Below are 19,211 nucleotides of genomic sequence, written 5' to 3' on the forward strand. Positions count from 1 at the left end.
TTATGGTGTCCCAGAGTTTAAGAGAATCAAGATTTGTATGCACAGAGGCAGTGGAGGAGAAACAGTGAGCTACTTCGACCCTCTCTGGCTCTGGACTTGATCCTGCAAAGTATTGAGCAATGGCTGGCAGTACTGATCCCTCTCCAATCCCTTTGCCTTCAATAGGCATGGAGGGCACACAGCACCTTGCAGGCTCAAGTCTTCTGTGCAACTCTGAGAGCGCCTCACTCACCCTGAACCAAAACATAGTGCCCCATATCATCTGCTTCCTTGTGAGGGGTCAGCAGCTGTACAGCCCCTGTGGTCTTCGCAGGACTCAGAGCGTAAGCCTAACATGAACACATGGGTATCGAAGGGGGTGTAAGGCCACATTATGGCCAGGCATGATCTTAGCAGTACATGAGAAGAGACCAAAATAAATGCATGTTCAGTACTCCCCCTTCTGCCTACATGTTTTCCTACGGATTTCTACACTTCTTGGGTTTGCTTTAGATTGACTTGTTTGAATCTAAGTGCTTGACCTTCTACAACTAAGTTAGGAATTCTGCTTAGTGGTTGGTTCATCTTTGCAAGTGCAAGCTGAACAAGGTGTATCTCCACATGCGTGCGCAACATTGCCAACATACCCAAATGTTGATACAGCAATTGTCCTTTATGGCACTCACATATGGCACCCCCAGTAAAGACCTGTTGTATGAAGACACTGCATTTATTTTAGAAAAGATTTGTCATAAACCTGCCAAGCTTTGCTGTATTTGTCACTTGCCCTCTCCGACATGTTTCACGTGTGGCATCCTTATTTCTAACGTCCATTGTAGTGCAGCTTTCATTTAAAAACAAAACCATTTTTCCCCAAGCCACCTATAGTTCACTTACATGTCATATATATATTTGTGTGTATATATCTAGTCACATGGGGACAAAATCTTGCTTCTGGAATGGATTTATAACTTATATCAATATGATTTTTTTATGATGGGGTAAATATTGTAAAATGGGCTTTTAACATGTCTTTTTATTATCTTTAAACAAATATAATTGACCCATTTTTAAATTGTAGTATTAAAGATGGTCTTTGTAAATCACTGGTACATATTTTTGAGTCAAATAAAATTTTATGTTATCTACTCTTTGGTTGAAGAGCAAGGATAAGATTTAAGCAGCAGCTGGAGTCTTTTCTTTTGAAGGGAAGGAGCAGGGATTGTTCAGCAGGAGAAACAATCCTGTTTGTCACAGGCTACGTCTACACTACAGGATAAATTTGAATTAGCTTAAACAGATATTATAAAGTAGATTGTGCGCGTCCACCCTAGGCACATTAATTCGGTGGTGTGCATCCATGGTCCAAGGCTAGCGTCGATTTCTGGAGTGGTGCACTGGGGGTAGCTACTGTAAAATAACGAGGCCAATAACGTCGATTTGCGTCCACACTAACCCTAATCCAATATAGTAATATCGATTTTAGCATTACTCCTCTCATTTTGTAGTACAGAAATCGATTTAAAGAGCCCTTTAAATCGATATAAAGAGCAGTGTAGTGTGGACGGGTGCAGCGTTAAATTGATTTAACACTGTTAAAATCGGTTTAACAGCGTAATGTAGACCAGGCCTCACTAACATAAAAGTCAGTGATTGCTGCGTCCTGTGTGTGACACTTGTGCTAGCAGTCCCCAACATGGACCCTGAATAAAGTTAGATCCCAGGAAGACCACTTACCAGTATGTGCTAAAGCAAGTTGCATTGGAAGTTGTGTGTCAAACCTCCAGTCTTGGAAACAGCCATCTAATAACTAATCGTGAAGTAAAAATACGACCGCATGTGCTTTTAGACTTCATGGCCAGGTCACCATTGAACGTGGCTCTCTGGAAGCAATTCTCTGTTTTCTCATGAGGCCTGGATAGGATTTATAACTTTATATATACATTTGAGGTTCTAGCTATTTGAGACTCATTCCATAGTCTAGTGTGAGGCAGTTAGGACTCTAGTCCTTACACTGGAGACTCTTAATCCATGCTTGTTAATGTGCCTTAGACTACATACTGCAGAGTCCTGCAGGGGGAGGAGCTATATATACAGTGAGGTGAAGGAGTTGTACCAACACAGGTGGTACATCATGCAGAGTTAGAGCATTTTCCCCTACCTAATTTTGAAAGGCTATCAAAATTAAGAACTCAACAATAATGGAGGATTTCAATTATCCCCCTATTCACTGGGAACATTTCACTTCAGGATGAAATGCAGAGATAAAATTTCTTGATACTTCAAATGACCCACAAGGGGAGAGGCAACTCTAGATTTAATCCTGAGTGGAGCGCAGGAGCTGGTCCAAGCGGTAACTATAACAGGACCACTTGGAAATAGTGACCATAATACAATAGCATTCAACATAGCTGTGGGGGGAAGAACACCTCAACAGCCCAACACTGTGGCATTTAATTTCAAAAGGGGGAACTATGTGAAAATGGGGTTATTTAAAGCAGAAGTTAAAAGGTACAGTGACTAAAGTGAAATCCCTGCAAGCTGCATGGGCGCTTTTTAAAGACACATAATCAAAGGCCCAACTTCAATGTATACCCCAATTAAGAAACACAGTAAAAAACTAAAAAAAGAGCCACCGTAGCTTAACAACCATGTAAAGAAGCAGTGAGAGATAAAGCGACTTCCTTTAAAAGTGGAAGTCAAATCCTAGTGAGGCAAATAGAAAGGAGCATAAACACTGCCAAATTAAGTGCAAGAGTGTAATAATAAGAAAGCCAAAGAGGAGTTGAAGAACAGCTAGCCAAAACTCCAAAGGTAATAACAAAATGTTTTAAGTAATACATCAGAAGCAGGAAGCCTGCTAAACAAACCAGTGGGGCCCTTTGACGATCGAGATACAAAAGGAGCGCTTAAAGACGATAAAGTCATTGCGGAGAAACTAAATGGATTCTTTGCTTCAGTCTTCACAGCTGAGGATGTTAGGGAGATTCCCAAACCTGAGCCGGCTTTTGTAGGTGACAAATCTGAGGAACTGTCACAGATTGAAGTGTCACTAGAGGAGGTTTTGGAATTAATTGATAAACTCAACATTAACAAGTCACCGGGCCACCAGATGGCATTCACCCAAGAGTTCTGAAAGAACTCAATGTGAAGTTGTGGAACTATTAACTAAAGGTTTTGGCTAACCTGTCCTTAAATTGGCTTCGGGTACCCAATGACTGAAGTTAGCTAATGTAATGCCAATATTTAAAAGGGCTCTAGAGGTGATCCTGCAATTACAGACTGTAAGTCTAACGTTCCGCAAATTACAGACTAAGTACTGTAACCAGGCAAATTAGTCGAAACAATAGTTAAGAATAAAATTGTCAGACACATAGAAGAACATAAATTGTTGGGCAAAAGTCAACATGGTTTCTGTAAAGGGAAATTGTGTCTTACTAAACCTATTAGAGTTCTTTGAAGGGGTCAACAAACATGTGACAACACAGGGATCCAGTGGACATAGTGTACTTAGATTTCCAGAAAGCCTTTGACAAGGTCCCTCACCAAAGGCTCTTACATAAATTAAGCTGTCATGGATAAAAGGGAAGGTCCTTTCCATGGATTGAGAACTGGTTAAAAAAGACAGGAAGCAAAGGGTAGGAATTAATGGTAAATTCTCAGGATGGAGAGGGGTAACTAGTGGTGTGCCCCAAGGGTCGGTCCTCGACCAAATCCTATTCAACATATTCATAATGATCTGGAGAAAGGGGTAAAAATAGTGAGGTGGCAAAGTTTGCAGATGATACTAAACTGCTCAAGATAGTTAAGACCAAAGCAGACTGTGAAAACTTCAAAAAGATCTCACAAAACTAAGTGATGGCAACAAAATGGCAAATGACATTTCTCCAATGTGGATAAATTTCAAAGTAATGCACATTGGCAAAAAATAACCCCAACTCTAAATTACAATATGATGGGGGGCTAATTAGCTACAATCAGGAAAAAGATCTTGGAGTCATCATGGATAGTTCTCTGAAGATGTCCACACAGTGTGCAGAGGCAGTCAAAAAAGCAAACAGGATGTTAGGAATCATTAAAAAGGGGACAGAGAATAAGATAGCAAATATATTATTGCCCTTATATAAATCATGGTACTCCCACATCTTGAATACTGCGTACAGATGTGGTCTCCTCATCTCAAAAAAGATATACTGGCATTAGAAAAAGGTTCAGAAAAGGGCAACTAAAATGATTAGGGGTTTGGAATGGGTCCCATATGAGGAAAAGATTAAAGAGGCTAGAACTCTACTCTTCAGCTTGGAAAAGAGGAGACTAAGGGGGGATATGACAGACGTATATAAAATCATGAGTGATGTGGAGAAAGTAGATAAGGAAATGTTATTTACTTGTTCCCATGATACAAGAACTAGGTCACCAAATGAAAAATGGCCAGCAGGTTTAAAACAAATACAAGGAAATTCTTCACACAGAGCAGAGTCAACTTGTGGAACTCCTCACCCGAAGTCGTGAAGGCTAGGACTATAACAGTATTTAAAAGAACTGGATAAATTCATGGTGGTTAAGTTCATAAATGGCTATTAGCCAGGATGGGAAACGAATAGTGTCTCTAGCCTCTCTGTCTGTCAGAGGGTGGTGATGGATGGCAGGAAAGAGCTCACTTGATCATTATCTGTTAGCTTCACTCCCTCTGGGGCACCTGGCATTGGCCACTGTTGGTACTCAGGATACTGGACTAGATGGACCTTTGGTCTGACCCAGTATGGCTGTTCTTATGTACCCTAGTGTAAGGGTTTGACCGTGGTGTTCCACATGCAGCTGTTTTCCCAACATCAAAAAATCCCTTGAGTTTTCTGCGTCCTTAATACTCCTGCTCTTTCATAGCTATGACTACGATTTAAAGCCAACTAGGAATCATTTAAGAACAGCTTACTGGATGCCCACAGTGGAAGAAGGCTGTGTGTTTAGAAATGAAATGAAGGTAGCTGTTTACCAATTTTTCCTTTTTTATTATTAAGGATGCCCAGGGACCCAAGGAGAAATTATGGCCAGTAGAGATAAGGGCAATAAGGATTTTAGGGGCAAGGTGGGAAGAAATTGGACAGTGGTATTGGGCCACTGGCTGATGGAAATGGTAGAATTATCAATTTAAAAAAAGCCATATTCAATAACTATTTACTCTGTATTTGGGTGGGGAAAAGAAGAAGCACTCATCATATAGTGAACTTTTTCCATTCCACTCATATAGCTGGAGGATGTTAAGTCTTGAAGCACAGGTGAAGTAAGTTTAGAGAACTAGAAAAAAAGGCTACTAGTGTATTTAAGTAACACAAACAGCTAGGAAAGTCACAGCAAGAGCTGGTGCACTACCCTCTCACCTCACACAATTATGGGGAAAAACCAAGCCGTAGGTTAAGTGCAGAGTACCAGTCCTATCATCATCATCTATATTACAGTAGTACCTAGAAGGCCTCACTGAACCACACTGGCCACAGCTGCAGCACAGCCAATCCAGGGTTCTGGTTTAAATTAAGTTCAGTAGCTGGATTCAGCTTCAAACCCCCATTCCCTGTATGTTTAGAGCTGGGGACTTGAGTCCAGGCTCAGCTCAAATTGAGGGAGACGGAGAGAGATATAGACATATTTTAAGGCAAGAAGGGATGACTGCAATCATCTCCTCCTGGAGGTCTCTTCCAACCCTGATGATAGACTATGATCTCATCTGACCTCCTGCATAGCCCAGGCTGGAGAATTTCAACCCCATGATTCTGGCATCAAGTCTGTAACTTTTGGTTCAGCTAGCGCATATTTTTAAGACAGCCTTCCAATCTTCATTAAAGACAGCAAATAATAGAGGATCCATGACATTCCAAGGTTAATTGTTCCAATGTTCTCTCTCTCCACACACACACACTTTTGTATCTGTCTCTGTTTACCTTAAGTATAGGCCTGTCAGCCTGACAACACTAATACAGGACTCTAATTATGAATTCAAGGAGGGTGATATAATTAATGCAAATCAATGAGTTGACAGAATAGATCTTGTCCAATTATAAATTATATATACACACACACAAACTTCTGTAATCCATTTGAGTTGGTGCAGCATGACACGGTAATTAAAAAAAAAAAACTAGAATGATATAAAATTAAGGTGACATTTGAAACTGGCTGATAGGTCTCTATAAATATGGAATCATCATGAACTAGGGCTGTTTCTAGTGGGGTTACACGGGGATTGGTTCTTGTGCCTCCATTTAACATTTTGTTTTTGTCTAGGTCCTTGATAGTTTGTAGATTACACAAAAAATGGAGTAAAACAATGAAGAGGGAAAAAAAAAAAATCGCTAATTCAGAGCAACTGGATTGCTTGGTAACTGGGTACAAAGGTATGCGTCTGGAAATAAAGAATATGCAATGGGACACTCTTCTAGGAAGCAGTCATCCTGTGAAAGAGGTGGTGGGGCATGGTGGACAAACAATCTCCCACTGTGATGCTGTGGCCAAAAGAGTGAATGTGCTCCCAGGATCCATAAACCAGAAATCTCAAGCAGGAATATAGAGGTTATGTTACATCTATATTTGGGAGTGCTGCTGAAATATTGTATTCAGTTCTGGTGCTCACACTTGAAGGATGTTAGTAAGTAGTTCTCCTAGCTTTTCCCACAACCCTCCCCAACTTAAGGATTAAAATAATTGCCGAATAGGCTCAAAGATCTCACTCTATTTAGCTTAATTAAACAAAAAGTTAAGGGGTGATTTCAAGTACTTACAGAGGGAACAAATATTTAATAATAGGCTCTGCAGTCTAGCAGAGAAGGGTATAACTTGGTTGGCAGTTGAAGCTAGACAAAATTCAGACTGATAATGTGTAAGTTGAATGGTAATTTACCACAGGTCATGATGGATTCTCCACCACTCATTTCTTAATCAAGATTGGATTTTTTTTCCCCTTAAAAGCTCTGCTATAGGAATTTTGGGGACGTTCTTTGGCCTATGTAATACAGGTCAGAGGAGATGATCACAATGCTCCCTTCTGTCCTGGGAATCTGTGAGAACTGTGGCTCCTATCAGGTGCTGTAATATTGGCCATACTAGAAGTATTTGGACACATGAGTCATCTACCTTTTTTAAAAAAAAAAAAAAAAGCCTGAAAAATTCCCCTGTATAATGCAAACATGGGCATCACTTGGTGCCTTCGAAGATCCCTCCCCCCCCCCAGCCATATTCTAATCCAAAATTTCACTTAAAAGCAAAGAGCTCCGTTAACCACTGTCTCTGGATGAAGAGTCAGAAGCAAGAAAGCACTAAGGCTCTATGACTCCATGACCACAAAGTGTTTGGCAGATAAAAATCTTTTACTTGTAGATTTAGGATAAGGATAATATGAAGTTAGCTAGTAATCCTACTGAAGCCGCTTAAGTTAATGTCTAGGACTATTCACAAGGGAGAGCAGATAATTTAATCTAAACTCATATCTTCCTCTTCATCTTTCTTTTCCTTTGATTCTCCCTCCTTTTGGTCTGACTTGACATTGTTCTGCATTGCTTTAGCAAATGCTTCTACATCTGAAAAGTAAAGAAACATGAGTTAGCTAGCTTTGCACCAAGAACAAGATTCATAATCATAATGACTGAAGTTAAAATAGGTCATTTAGCAGAGGAAACGGGATTGAAAGTTTGCTTGTATGTTTAGGTTTAACATTCAGATACATTTGACAATCAATGGAACTTTACTGAGCTTGATACTTTACATATACACACACTGGTCATAACAGATTTACCATACCAATATTTCCAGGCTTATAGAGCTGATAACAGGCCCACCCACTATCAGAGGCCCCAGGAATTACTGGTAACTTGATTTACTGCAGCACTGCCTTCAATTAAATATTGCCACAAGAAAAGCATTAGCAGCTGAGTGACTGCAACAGGAAAAATATTTCTAAGAGTACGTTTATACTACCCGCCAGATAAATCGATCCCCAAATCGACGCCCGTACTCCACTTCGACAGAAGGAGTAAGCAGAGTTGACAGGGGAGCCGTGGCAGTTGACTCGCCGCCATGAGGATGGCCAGGTAAGTCAAACTAAGATACTTAGTTGCGTACCTTAGTTCAACACCACCCCTCCCTCCCCACACACACACACACACTAGTGTAGCCCAGGCCTAAGTCCTAAATGTCACTGCAAGCTCTGCTGCATAAAACTCTAGCACAGCCTTTTCTAGAGTGCTCTCTCAGACTTTGGCAACTCAGTCAAGAAAGTAGCCTTGAAGCTACTTAGGCATCAATACTGTGCAATCTTAGATTAATAGAAACCATCATCTCAGAAGAAACTGAACACACACACACCACATTTAGACTGTTATGAACAGGAGTTTAGTGATTTTATTTACTAAGTAAATTTTTCAAAAGAGCCCAGAAGCTCTTAATCCCCTTGACATTCAATGAGTTTAGGCACTTGAATGATTTTTGAAAACATTGCCCAGGATCTATTTCCATGACTGATTCAGACCCTGCATTCAGTCATTTACAGAGCAACAATTATGTAAATCCATGCTCTTTCAAGAGAAAGATACTTACCACCTTTATTTGCTGCATCTACTGCCTCAGCTGGTAAGCCAAACTGACTCATTAGTGGGCCAAGTTGTCCTGAAGCTAAAGCAGCACTGAACATGCTCAATGCCTGTGAAACAGAGTCAAACACCACCAGATAAAACCGATTTTGCTTCTGCAACACCAAGTGGCCACTTTGAATAAATTATTCTTCACCTTGGTTTTGACATGGAAATGGTACTCTACGTAACAGAATATGCTGACCACTCCAGATCTCACTTAAATAAAGGAACACCTACTGTGGAGCAGGCTTTAAAAAGTCACTCCTCCGACCCCTGGTTCTTGGTGTACTATACTCTCTAAGGCAGGGGTGGGCAAACTTTTTGGCCTGAGGGCCACATCAGGGTTGCACAACTGTATGGAGGGTAGGTAGGGAAGGCTGTTCCTCCCCAAACAGCCTGGCCTCCTCGCATTTCCTGCACTCTGACTGCCCCCCTCAGAACCCCCAACCAATCCAACCCCCCATACTCCTTGTCCCTGACCACCCCCTCCCAGGACCCCTGCCCCCATCCAACCCCCCTGCTCCCTGTCCCCTGACTGCCCCGACCCCTATTCCATACACACCCCAAAACAGCCCCCCCCAATCCCACCCTCTATCCAACCGCCCTCTGGTCCTTGTCCTGACCACCCCCTACCCAGGACCCCCTGCCCCCTCAACTGCCTCCCACCAGGATGCCCCCCCTTATCCAACCCCCCGCCACACTCCCTTGTGGCAACTGCGCCTACCAACCCGTATCCACATCCCTCCCCCTGACAGCCCCCCACCCCCAGAACTCTACTCCCAGAACCCTCCTTGATTCCCCATCCCCTGACACCCCGCCCCCCACCAGAACCCTACCGCCCAACCACCCCCACCTCCCTGACTGCCCCCCAGGGCTCCCTGCTCCCTTACCAATAGCAGGAGCTCGCAGTAGTGACATGCAGCCAGAGCCAGCTGCACTCCCCTACGCTATCCAGCGGGAGCGACAGGTCTGAGCATGGCCCATGCGACTGCGGGGGATGGGGGGACAGGGACTAGGGTCCCCGGCCAGGTGCTCAGGGGCCAGGCAGGACGGGCCCACGGGCCATAGTTTGCCCACATGTGCGCTCAGGGCTGGTCTGCGCGCACACAGTGTTAATTTAAACCAATTTAGTTAAACCACAGAATATGTGCACTGACTCTCTTCATTCAATTTTAACAGTGCAAACTAAACTGCTCTAAATCAGGTTTAAATGATATCAAGTGAACCCACACAGAGGTGGATAGCAATTTTTACACAGATTTGTTAAACTTGTGCAACTTTTGTCTTCAGACATGCCCAAAGAGAAAGTATGGAGTAAGAAAATCTCTCTTCCCTGACAACTTAAACTTCAAGTGACTGGACATCAGCTAGTTTTAAGGAGATTGCCTACCAGCTCTCCTATGAAGGGACGGCATGAGATTGCACTCATGAATACTGTCCTTTCTGATAGGCTTTGTTACAAAGAGAAGGGGGAAGCCCAGATCAAGGAAGAGAGGGGTATTTAGACCATATGTGGGACTATGCCACTGCCATGGAGAAGTGAGCTCTTGGCATTTACTGAGTCCATAGCAGTGGGGGAAAGCACAGAGACAAACAGGCTTAGGGCACCTGTGTAGCTATTTTATGCACAAAAAATATATAGTATGTCTAAAGAAATTTGAGTCCAACTAACACTTCCATAAAAACAAATAGATGCCCAGTATTTGTTAGCTGCGTGAAGCACAGGGAACTGAAAGTTTCTTAAGGATGGTCTACACTGAAAAAGATAGCTGGGTTGACCTATGTTGCTCAGGGCTGTGAAAAATCCACATCCTTGAGTACCACAGCTTAACTGGCCTAATCCTCCAGTGTAGACAGCGCTAGGTCAATGGAAGAGTGTGTCATTGTGACATCTACCTGCTGAAACTGGGGAGATGTCAGAGTGTTCTGAATCTCTTCTGCTGTCTGCGGCAGTGATTCCCCAGATGGAAGATAAGGCAGCAACCGCTCTTGAACTTCAGCATTTGCCAGAATGGGAGCCATGATCTCAGGTGTCAGCACGCTGGCCAAATCAACTAGGATAGAACACAGCTTTGTTAGACTAAACACAAAGCAAACTGCTTTACTTTAACTAGAGCCACTAGTGGTTGGAGTGAATATGGAGATGTGACCCTCCACTGATTTCAGGGCACCCTCTGGGGTAGTCACAAGTAAATCATTTACCCAAAGTAGGTTAAGGTTCAACAGAAAGGCTTCCAAACCAATTTGAAATTATACAGGACAGTAAAATAGCGTTAAGGCATATATGGTATCCAACAGCTGTCTGGTCAGAGTACTGTTACCTTGCTGTCCTCCTGCTCCAGCTGGCACATTCATAGTAGCTAAAATGTTCTGAAGGTCACTCAACTGAATGGGCTGAGTTGGGCTTGCTGCTGTGCTGGTTCCATTGCCCGAACTTGGTGCAGGGCTGGGACTAGTTGCAGATGCAGATGCAGCTGCAGGAGCAGATGGGGCTGGCGTGACACGTGTAGAGGAAGTAGTGGAAGATGGGGTTACAGCAGCTGATTGGCTGCGAGAACTAGAAGTGTAATTAATATAATTAATTCACTGCAGAAGCAGTTACTTTGCACTTTCATAAACAGCTTCCAACAAACTCAGGCACCCGTGTGCATATATTACCCCCATTTTAAGAGGCACGAAATAGTCTTGATTCCCACCGTTCTCTTCTATTCACTAGACCAGCAGTTTTCAAACTGCAGGTCACAACTCAGTACTGGGTTGCAGAATGTAAGGCACTGGGTCGCAGCAGGTCTAGTCAGTGCTGCCGACTGGGCCATTAAAAGTCCCATTGGCAGTGCTGCCCGGCCAAGGCAGGCTAGCCTCTACCTGTTCTCACACTGTGCTGCACCCCACAAGCAGCGGCCAGCAGCAGGCCTTGCTCCTAGGCTGGGGGAGGGAAAGGAAGCGCGACAGGGCTCTGCGCGCTGCCCCCGCCCAGAGCACTAGCTCCACACTTCCATTGGTCGGTTCCTGAGAGCTATGCAGAGCTGCTTGCACGCCTTCGCCTAGGAGTCGGACCTGCTGCTGGCCTCTTCTGGGGCACAGTGCAGTCCGTGGTGTCAGGACAGGCAGGAAGCCTGCCTTAGCAACCCCATCTGCGCCGCTGTCCAGGAGCTGCCCGAGGTAAGCCTGTGCCCTCAATCCCATGCCCCAGCCCTGAGCCCCCTGCCCAAACCCAGAGCTCCTTTCTGCACCCCAAACCCCTCATTCCTGGCCCCAGCCCAGAGCCCTGACCCTCTCCACACTCCAAGCCACTGCCCCAGCCCTGAGCCCCCTCCTGCACCCCAAATGCCTTATCCTCAGCCTGCACTCTAACCCCCTGCCCTGAACCCCTCCCATACCCCAAACCCCTCATCCCCAGCTCCATTGGGTAATGTGCATCAATTTTCTTCAACTGGATCACAAGAAAAAAAAAAAGTTTGAAAACCACAACATTAGACCCCAGTTCCTCACAGTTCAGTGGAACAATCACACACAGAACTACAAAAATGGGTGTATGTATATCTTACCTTGATGATGAGCTGCTGGTTGGGGGTCCCCCACTTCCCAATAAGCTAGCCAGGCCAGGCCCTGTCAGTGCACCAAGCCCACCTTCCATAAATGATGGAAAGACATCAGTTTAGAAACTATTTTAATGTTCATTCCCTTTATAAAGACAAAGCTATTCAGGTTTGACTCAACTGCACTTACAGACAACATTCTTTTTGCTATCTTTATGAAAATACAGGGTTTTTTTTCCATTTTCTAATTTTAAATCCCTCATTAGAATAATCCCTGTTCAAGAGATGCTTGTGCTGATTAAAAACTGTTCAACTCCTAGCTATACCAAAAGGATGAAGTGGCTTTGGTTTGTATAATACAAACAAAAGCCCCTCACAGCGCAAAATCCTTTCATCCAAGAAAATGGGTGTGCGTCCCCTATAGCCCTTGCTCCATTTAGTACATATTCCCCCTGCAGCTGCTTCTTATTCCAGGTTTAATTGCTGTATGCCTGTCTATATGACCATCTGCATTCTGTTGTCCAGTCTTTCGGAAACCAGCTGCAAACCCAGAGGGCAGAATTAGAGTGCCCCATTAGCATGTGCATGACGGACTGAAACTACAAGGGGACAACAGAGGAGAGGAATAAGCAAGTAACCAGCCACTTGTTTCTCTCTTCTTCTGTCCCCTCTTTTCTGCAGAGTTCCCCTAGCAGTAGTGGATCATGCCACCTCCCCCAACAGCACATTACCTCCAACGCTCCCTGGTCATACCACTTCCACAGTAGGAGCAGGAGAGCTAAACTACAAGACTAGTATCACTTTTTACTATACTGCAGCAGTCCCTGCTGGGAAGCTCATGTCTGAGCAGCAGTAAAAGCACACCCCTGTTCAGGATCCGAGACAGATGCTATCCAAGGTCTGTCACTCCCAGTACTAGCAAGGGCCTACGACCAGTGCAGAGTCTGCATGATCAGCACCCACAGAGGGAAGCGCCTTGTTTCACTGAGCAGTAAGTTAACTGGTACACCCAGGCCAGGACACTAACGGAATGTGCACCTTGAATAATCTGAAGATGTCCTATGGCTAAATAAAAAAGCCAGTGAAATAAACATATTGTAAAATTTTTGAGGAATCTCAGAAATCAACCACTGCCCTCAAAAGAAAGAAGAATGCTCTCCTCCAACTCCCTCCTAAGAAGTTAGTCTGCCACTCATTAGTCATCCTCCTGCTCTTTCAATCCTGGAATATAGCTCAATGCAAAACTAACACTATTAAATTTGTGGAGAAAAACCTACATATGACCAACATATGCCAAGCTGAACTACTCATCACTCCGTTTGCTACGTTACCTTTTTCCAGTTTTGTTTCCCCATCTATTTATTATTTTGTCTTTGAGAAAGGGACTGCCTTTTTACATGAAGGAAACGTCATCAAAATCAATAAGAAAATAAATCAGCGTAATGTAAGTTTTAACCCAGGAGGAAAAACATCCTTATGGCTTAAAGATATGAAAGCATTTTACCAAGTCCTCCTAAGCCTGTTGGTCCAATCAGCTGCATGAGCTGGTTATGGCTCATATTTCCAAGAAGGCTTTGTAAGCCACCTTCACCTAAAAACAAAAACATTCTGAAATACAACATTCATATTTTTCATAACACTCTGGCTCAAGCAGCAGGAGATTAACTGACATGCTACAAGTAGAAACTGTTTCAAGTATTTACTATTTTAAGATGCTAAGAAGAAGAAAAAAAGGAAAAAAAAAAGCAGCTTAGCTTTAGAAAAAGGGAGAACTCCAGAAAACCTAACAGATACAACCCGGAGGAGTTTTTTCTCGCCGACTCATTTTTCAGCCTGCTTCATCCTATTATAGCAAAATTAATTGTGTTGCTAAGAGTGTCTCTGCATTTCTAGTATAAGCCTTCTCCCCAGGTCACCCTCCAAAAATCAGCAGGGATTTGGTTCCTAGAAAACTGCAGAGTGTGTATAAAAAGCCTCTCAAACTAAGAAGAGAATAGACTATACCTCCTAATGCTGAGAGCTCATGGCCTCCACTTCCACTTCCACCCAAAGCACCAGGTATTGGAGGATTGTTGAGATACTCATTCACTTTACGGCAGTGCTCTTCATCTTTATCAGTCTTCGGTTCCTGTAAGAGAGTTGTTCTTAAGCCTCCAAGCATCTTCAAAACAGATTAGAAGTTGGATAATTCTTTAAAGAGTAGATCCTCATCTATCCCCTCCTTGAGTATTCCTCACACACATCTTGAAACAAAGGAATTCTAAATGTTACCATTTACTTGTCACAAACCTGCATCCAGAAGAAAAGTCGCTTTGATCCTGCCTTGAACTTCAGCACATATACACGACCAGTAGTGCACTGAGGTACTCTCTTAAATTCACAGTCATCAGGAAAGATAATCAAGTCCTGGAAAAAAAAGAGGTGGATTAAAAAAAACAAAACAAAAAAACTTGGATAGTTCTGTGCCTACTCCTCACACAAACATCTCTCTATACCTTCTTCCACGTTGCCCCTTACACCAGGTGTGTACTTCCAAAGCCCATTTGTAAAGTCACCACCTGTCTTATGCAAATCTCTTCTTAAAGACACTTGTACTGGGGTTCACGATGCAGAGTACAAAAGAGCCATTACAAAACTCTTAAGATTGAAATAATGAAGTTATACTCACATCTTCAACATTGCCAGAAGTCCTGTCCTTCCAACAAAAATGAATGAGGGAATCATCAGTTTGCTGGATGTAAACAAGGCCTTTTCGTTTATCTGGAGTTACAGTACTGCCTTTTAGAGACATCTTTCCTGCCCGAAATTCTACCAAATATTTGCTGGATGAGCCGCGGGAGCCTGGCACCAGGCTTGGAAACAATGCACCTGAAGACATCCTGAAAAGAGACAATGGACTAGAAAATATGACTATATAACTATCCCATTGTTTCTCTCTGCTACTAGATTTCATTAGAATCTCAACCAAGAACTAACTCCAGAAGAAAAAATTGTCCACCGTTTCTAGAATTTGCAATGCACTGCCGAAGAGCTGACATGCTAACAAATCCCTAGCAATTATACAGAAGAGGCTCTAACCTTCCCAACTCCATTACTCTCATGGCACTGAGCCATTAAGATATTCAAAATGAAAGTGACTTCCTCCTGAAACTCATTCTTTGATTTTAAGAAACATGATACAGGCCAGACCAATTCTGTATGATTCAGAGTACTACAGTAATTGATCCTCTCTTTCAAATATTTCCAGAAAATCTGTCACTATAGTATCCAAGCTAATAATTTGTACAATAACTTCCATGGCAAAAAGCCTTCACAACTATACATTTGGTTTCAAAATAGCCTGATATATCGTGCAGTGCATTCCACAAGTGCTACATTGCTTGATGCAGCCTAAAAAATATGTACAGAAGATAAAAGATTAGACTGTGATAAATCCACAGGAAGACCTTGTCACACTGGCAAGCAGACAACTTTGCATTTGCTTCTGAGAAAAAGATGCCATTGTCTGAACCAGCCATTCCACTGCTTGTTTATGTGCAGTTAGCATTTGCACAGAAATTTGCATAGAACTTTATATCTTTAAAGTACTTTAAAAAGTAATTCTCACATCATCCACATAAGCTAAGAAACCATCTTCATTTTAGAGGCACATATACACACAAAGAGGTCTGTGACTGCCCTCAGGCTGAATATCGAAATAATCAGTATAAGCAGCAACAGAAAACAGGAATCCCTCTCAGATGCACCAGACCAAGCTGCCTGCTATACACTCCATACACATTCAGAAATAGGCCAGTGATCCTGAGCTATGTTTACTCAGGAGGCAGTGCCTATGTAGAGCAGTTCTGGAGAGAAATTTTATGTAATTCGCTCCACGTGAACCATGTGACAGGACGCCTGAAGTCTGCCCAAGTCTCCAGACAGCCTGAAACAGCACCACTACAATTCATCTCCAGTGCCAGTGCCTGAACTTCATGACGACAACTTAGGAAAGACAGTGTTAGCTAGTGGACAGAAGACTGGGCTGGGACTCAGGAGATCTGGCCCTACATCCATCTCGGCCACTGGCCTGATGGGTGACCCTGGGTGAGTCCCTTCATCCCCCTGCTCCTCAGTTTCCCCACCTGTAAGACAGGGGCGATACTGACCTTTGCAAAGCACTTCAGGAGCTACTGCTGACGTGAGCCCGGTGTTACCAGGAGCGCTACTTCAAACAATTTAAGGGCACAAGTTCTGCATCTACTTCGCACGACTACTAAGTCGGGCGGCTGGACACGCAAACGGCACCCAGCGCCACCGCATCGGCCACCGCGCGCAGCCCAGAGCGGCTGAGTCACTCCCGAGGGGCCACAGGCCTGCGCTGGCTGGGCGGCCCCCAGGCCGTTCCCGGGCCACGGGGCGGGCGGGCAGCAGCGGGGCCTGACTCCCAGCTGCGGGAGGGAGCCTGGGTTACAGCTCAGCCGAAGGACAACGCGCCAGGCCCAACAGCACCGGGGCGCCTCCACCCGCCCAACGGCCTTTCCTCCCGGCGGCTCGAGCCCGGCCCGGGCCTGTCCCCGCGAGCCCGGCTCTCTAGCCCGAGCCACCCCCCTGGCGTGGAGCTCACACCCAGCCAAGTCCCCACACTTACCTGCCGCTTTTCCTCAGTCACCTCACAGCTAGCGCTTCCGGCTCCGAGTCCCTACAGAAACTATCGGCTCCGCCCTCCTCCTCGCCAGCCATTGGCGTCGGCGTCCTCCGACGAGCATTGCTTCCCTTTCCATTGGCCGGCTTGTATGTCACTCAACGCTAGCCAGACCGACATGCACCGCGCCGGCCTCGCAGGGTTCGGAAGAGAGCGAGCTGCCCCGCCCGCTCCGGCTATTGTGCTGTGTCATAACGGCCGAACCACCCAAAAGCGAGGGGGGAGGCCTTTGCGACCAACGGGACTGTGGAGCAGCTCATCTGTCCCTGGGGGGGGGGGCGGAGCACATCAGCGCATAATATGGAACTGATACGTGTGGAGCTGCCTATTCGCCCGGTCCCAGCGGGGTTTGGGGGCGCGGCCCCTAGTGACACCCCATGGAACAGCCTGGAGCGGTCTATGGATCCTAAGGCGTGCGGGGCGGAGCAGCCCCTACTGGCACTGAATGGAACTGAGCGTGGAGTGGTTCATATGCCCGGGGCCGGGGGGGGGACAGCTCCTAGTAGCACCCAAAAGAAGTGTCTGTGGCGCGGCCCACTCACACCTGCGGGGTTGGCGGAGCCCCTCAATGGAACTGCTTGGAGCAGCCCATCCAGCCGGCGTGCAGGGAGGAGCAGCCCCTGATGCCTGTGGAGTGGCCCATCTGCCCTGGGGGACATGTGGAGCAGCGGGGCAGGCCATCCTGCAGTGCCCAGCTCCACTGGAGGCCGGGGGAAAGCGAGAGTCGCCCCACTGCAACGGGGCAGGCCCTGGCACCCACCGTGGGATGCTGCTGCCTCCACCTCCGGGCCTGGAGCCTCACCCCCCGGGGGCAAGTCCCTCCCCAGGAGTGGTGGGTGCGGAGCCCAGCCACCAGCTGCCCTGGGGAGAAGCAGGCCCATTGTCATGCACTGCCAAGGCTGGGATACGAGCAGGAGCAGCGCCAGGGTTTTTGGTGCCCTAGGCGGGGGTCCTTCCGCGCTCCTGGTTGTTGGCGGCAATTCTGCGGCGGGGGACTCCTTCCACGGCACCCTGTCTGCAGGGCACTTTGGCGACGGGTCCCGGAGCGAGTGAAGGACCTGCCGCAGAATTGTCCCCGAAGACCCAGAGCACGGAAGGAGCCCCTGCCGCTGAATTGCTGCCAAGGGTGGCAAAATGCCGCCCCCCCAAATCCTAGCGCGGTCACTTAAATGGAAGTGCTGGCCCTGGATACAAGAGGCTCGTGGCACGCTAATTCCTACCCAGGATTGCCCGCAAGGAAGGCGGATGCTCTGGGCACGATGGATGCTCTGCCATGAGCAAGGGAGTGCTCCAAGTTAGCATGAGCATGCTGGGGCCCAGCACAATGGGCCCCTATACGTCAACCAAATGCCTTGACCTGGTGGCCTAGCACTCTGAGGCCTTGGGGCCTGGAGACATTATCACAATACAACCACTACCTACCAAGCAACGTTTATTAAAAGAAAACACACAGGCACTTTGGACCAAGTCCCATGTCTTCCTCCATCCCTTTGGTTTATCTTTGTGTCCACTAGCACTAGGTTTTTTGACACAAAGGAACATTTTATGCAGAAACTGCATCATTTGCTAACAGAACACAGTCCTTCTACATTACTCCTGCAGACCCTGCCCAACATGGACTTGTGGCAAGGGAAGACATTACAGTGAAGGCAGTTCTGGGAACTGTAGTCAACACTCTTAATGGAGCAAGAGAACACACAATAAACTCGGCAATATGTGTTTGAGTGCAGAAAAACAAAAGTCTGAGGAAGGGTGTGAAGAATCTCACCTAATGGGACTGAGCAATCTGATTCCTATTTTGCTCCACCTCAATGCTAAGTGCAGTTAAGCATTATGGCCAAGACAAAGCATGAGGTCCAGCTATCACTACTGAGTATTTTTTTTAAGTTCTATTTAAATACCTAGAGCCACAAGGTGGGTGAGGTTTTTATATAATACCTCATCTATTGATCTCCTTTCCATTTCCTTCATTCGATCGTCCCATGCTCCCCAACTATTTAAATGCTTATCCTCTCCTTCAGGGCATTTCTCCATAAAAAGGCACTTTAAACTGAGGGTCAGAATTTTATGACAACAAAATCAATTGAGCCAAATTGATTGAGAAGAGAATTTAAACAAAACAACGTGAATACAAATAGAGAGGTTTAAGAGTATTTTGGTTCTGGAGGTAGGGGACCTGTAACAATATGAAATCACAGAACAGGGTCATTCCATTTTTTAAAAACTAGTGGGCTTGGCTACACTTGCAAGTTGCAGCGCTGGCGAGGGGGTTATAGTGCTGCAACTTAGCAGGTGTCTACACTTAAAAGCTCAGCCAGCGCTGCAACTCCCTGTTTGCAGCGCTGGCTGTACACCTGGGTCTGCTTCCGGTGTAGCGAGACCAGCGCTGGT

At 45.4% G+C, this 19,211-nt stretch overlaps 1 protein-coding gene across 1 annotated transcript; it reads right to left on the reverse strand.

Moving 5' to 3' along the window:
- Positions 1 to 5,965: 5,965 nt before the first annotated feature.
- ADRM1 (ADRM1 26S proteasome ubiquitin receptor) lies at positions 5,966 to 16,880 on the reverse strand. The gene is made up of 10 exons (XM_032802275.2): positions 16,767 to 16,880; positions 14,805 to 15,015; positions 14,426 to 14,542; positions 14,141 to 14,264; positions 13,641 to 13,727; positions 12,146 to 12,227; positions 10,919 to 11,154; positions 10,494 to 10,651; positions 8,563 to 8,665; positions 5,966 to 7,547 (listed from the first exon to the last, which is right to left on the reverse strand). The coding sequence occupies exons 2-10, from the start codon at positions 15,012 to 15,014 to the stop codon at positions 7,441 to 7,443; spliced, it is 1,224 nt and encodes a 407-aa protein (XP_032658166.1). The 5' UTR covers position 15,015; positions 16,767 to 16,880; the 3' UTR covers positions 5,966 to 7,440.
- Positions 16,881 to 19,211: the final 2,331 nt, after the last annotated feature.

This window comes from Chelonoidis abingdonii, chromosome 14 (genome assembly GCF_003597395.2).
Source record: "Chelonoidis abingdonii isolate Lonesome George chromosome 14, CheloAbing_2.0, whole genome shotgun sequence".
Classification (NCBI taxonomy): Eukaryota; Metazoa; Chordata; order Testudines; family Testudinidae; genus Chelonoidis; species Chelonoidis abingdonii.

Coding starts and splice junctions, on each gene's coding strand:
- ADRM1 (XM_032802275.2), bottom strand. CDS start 15,014: ATGTCTTCAGGTGCATTGTTTCCAAGCCTGGTGCCAGGCTCCCGCGGC. Junction 8,666..10,493: donor CATCTCCCCAGTTTCAGCAG/GTAGATGTCACA, acceptor TCTGTTTCACAG/GCATTGAGCATGTTCAGTGC. Junction 7,548..8,562: donor AGATGCAGCAAATAAAGGTG/GTAAGTATCTTT, acceptor TTTACTTTTCAG/ATGTAGAAGCATTTGCTAAA.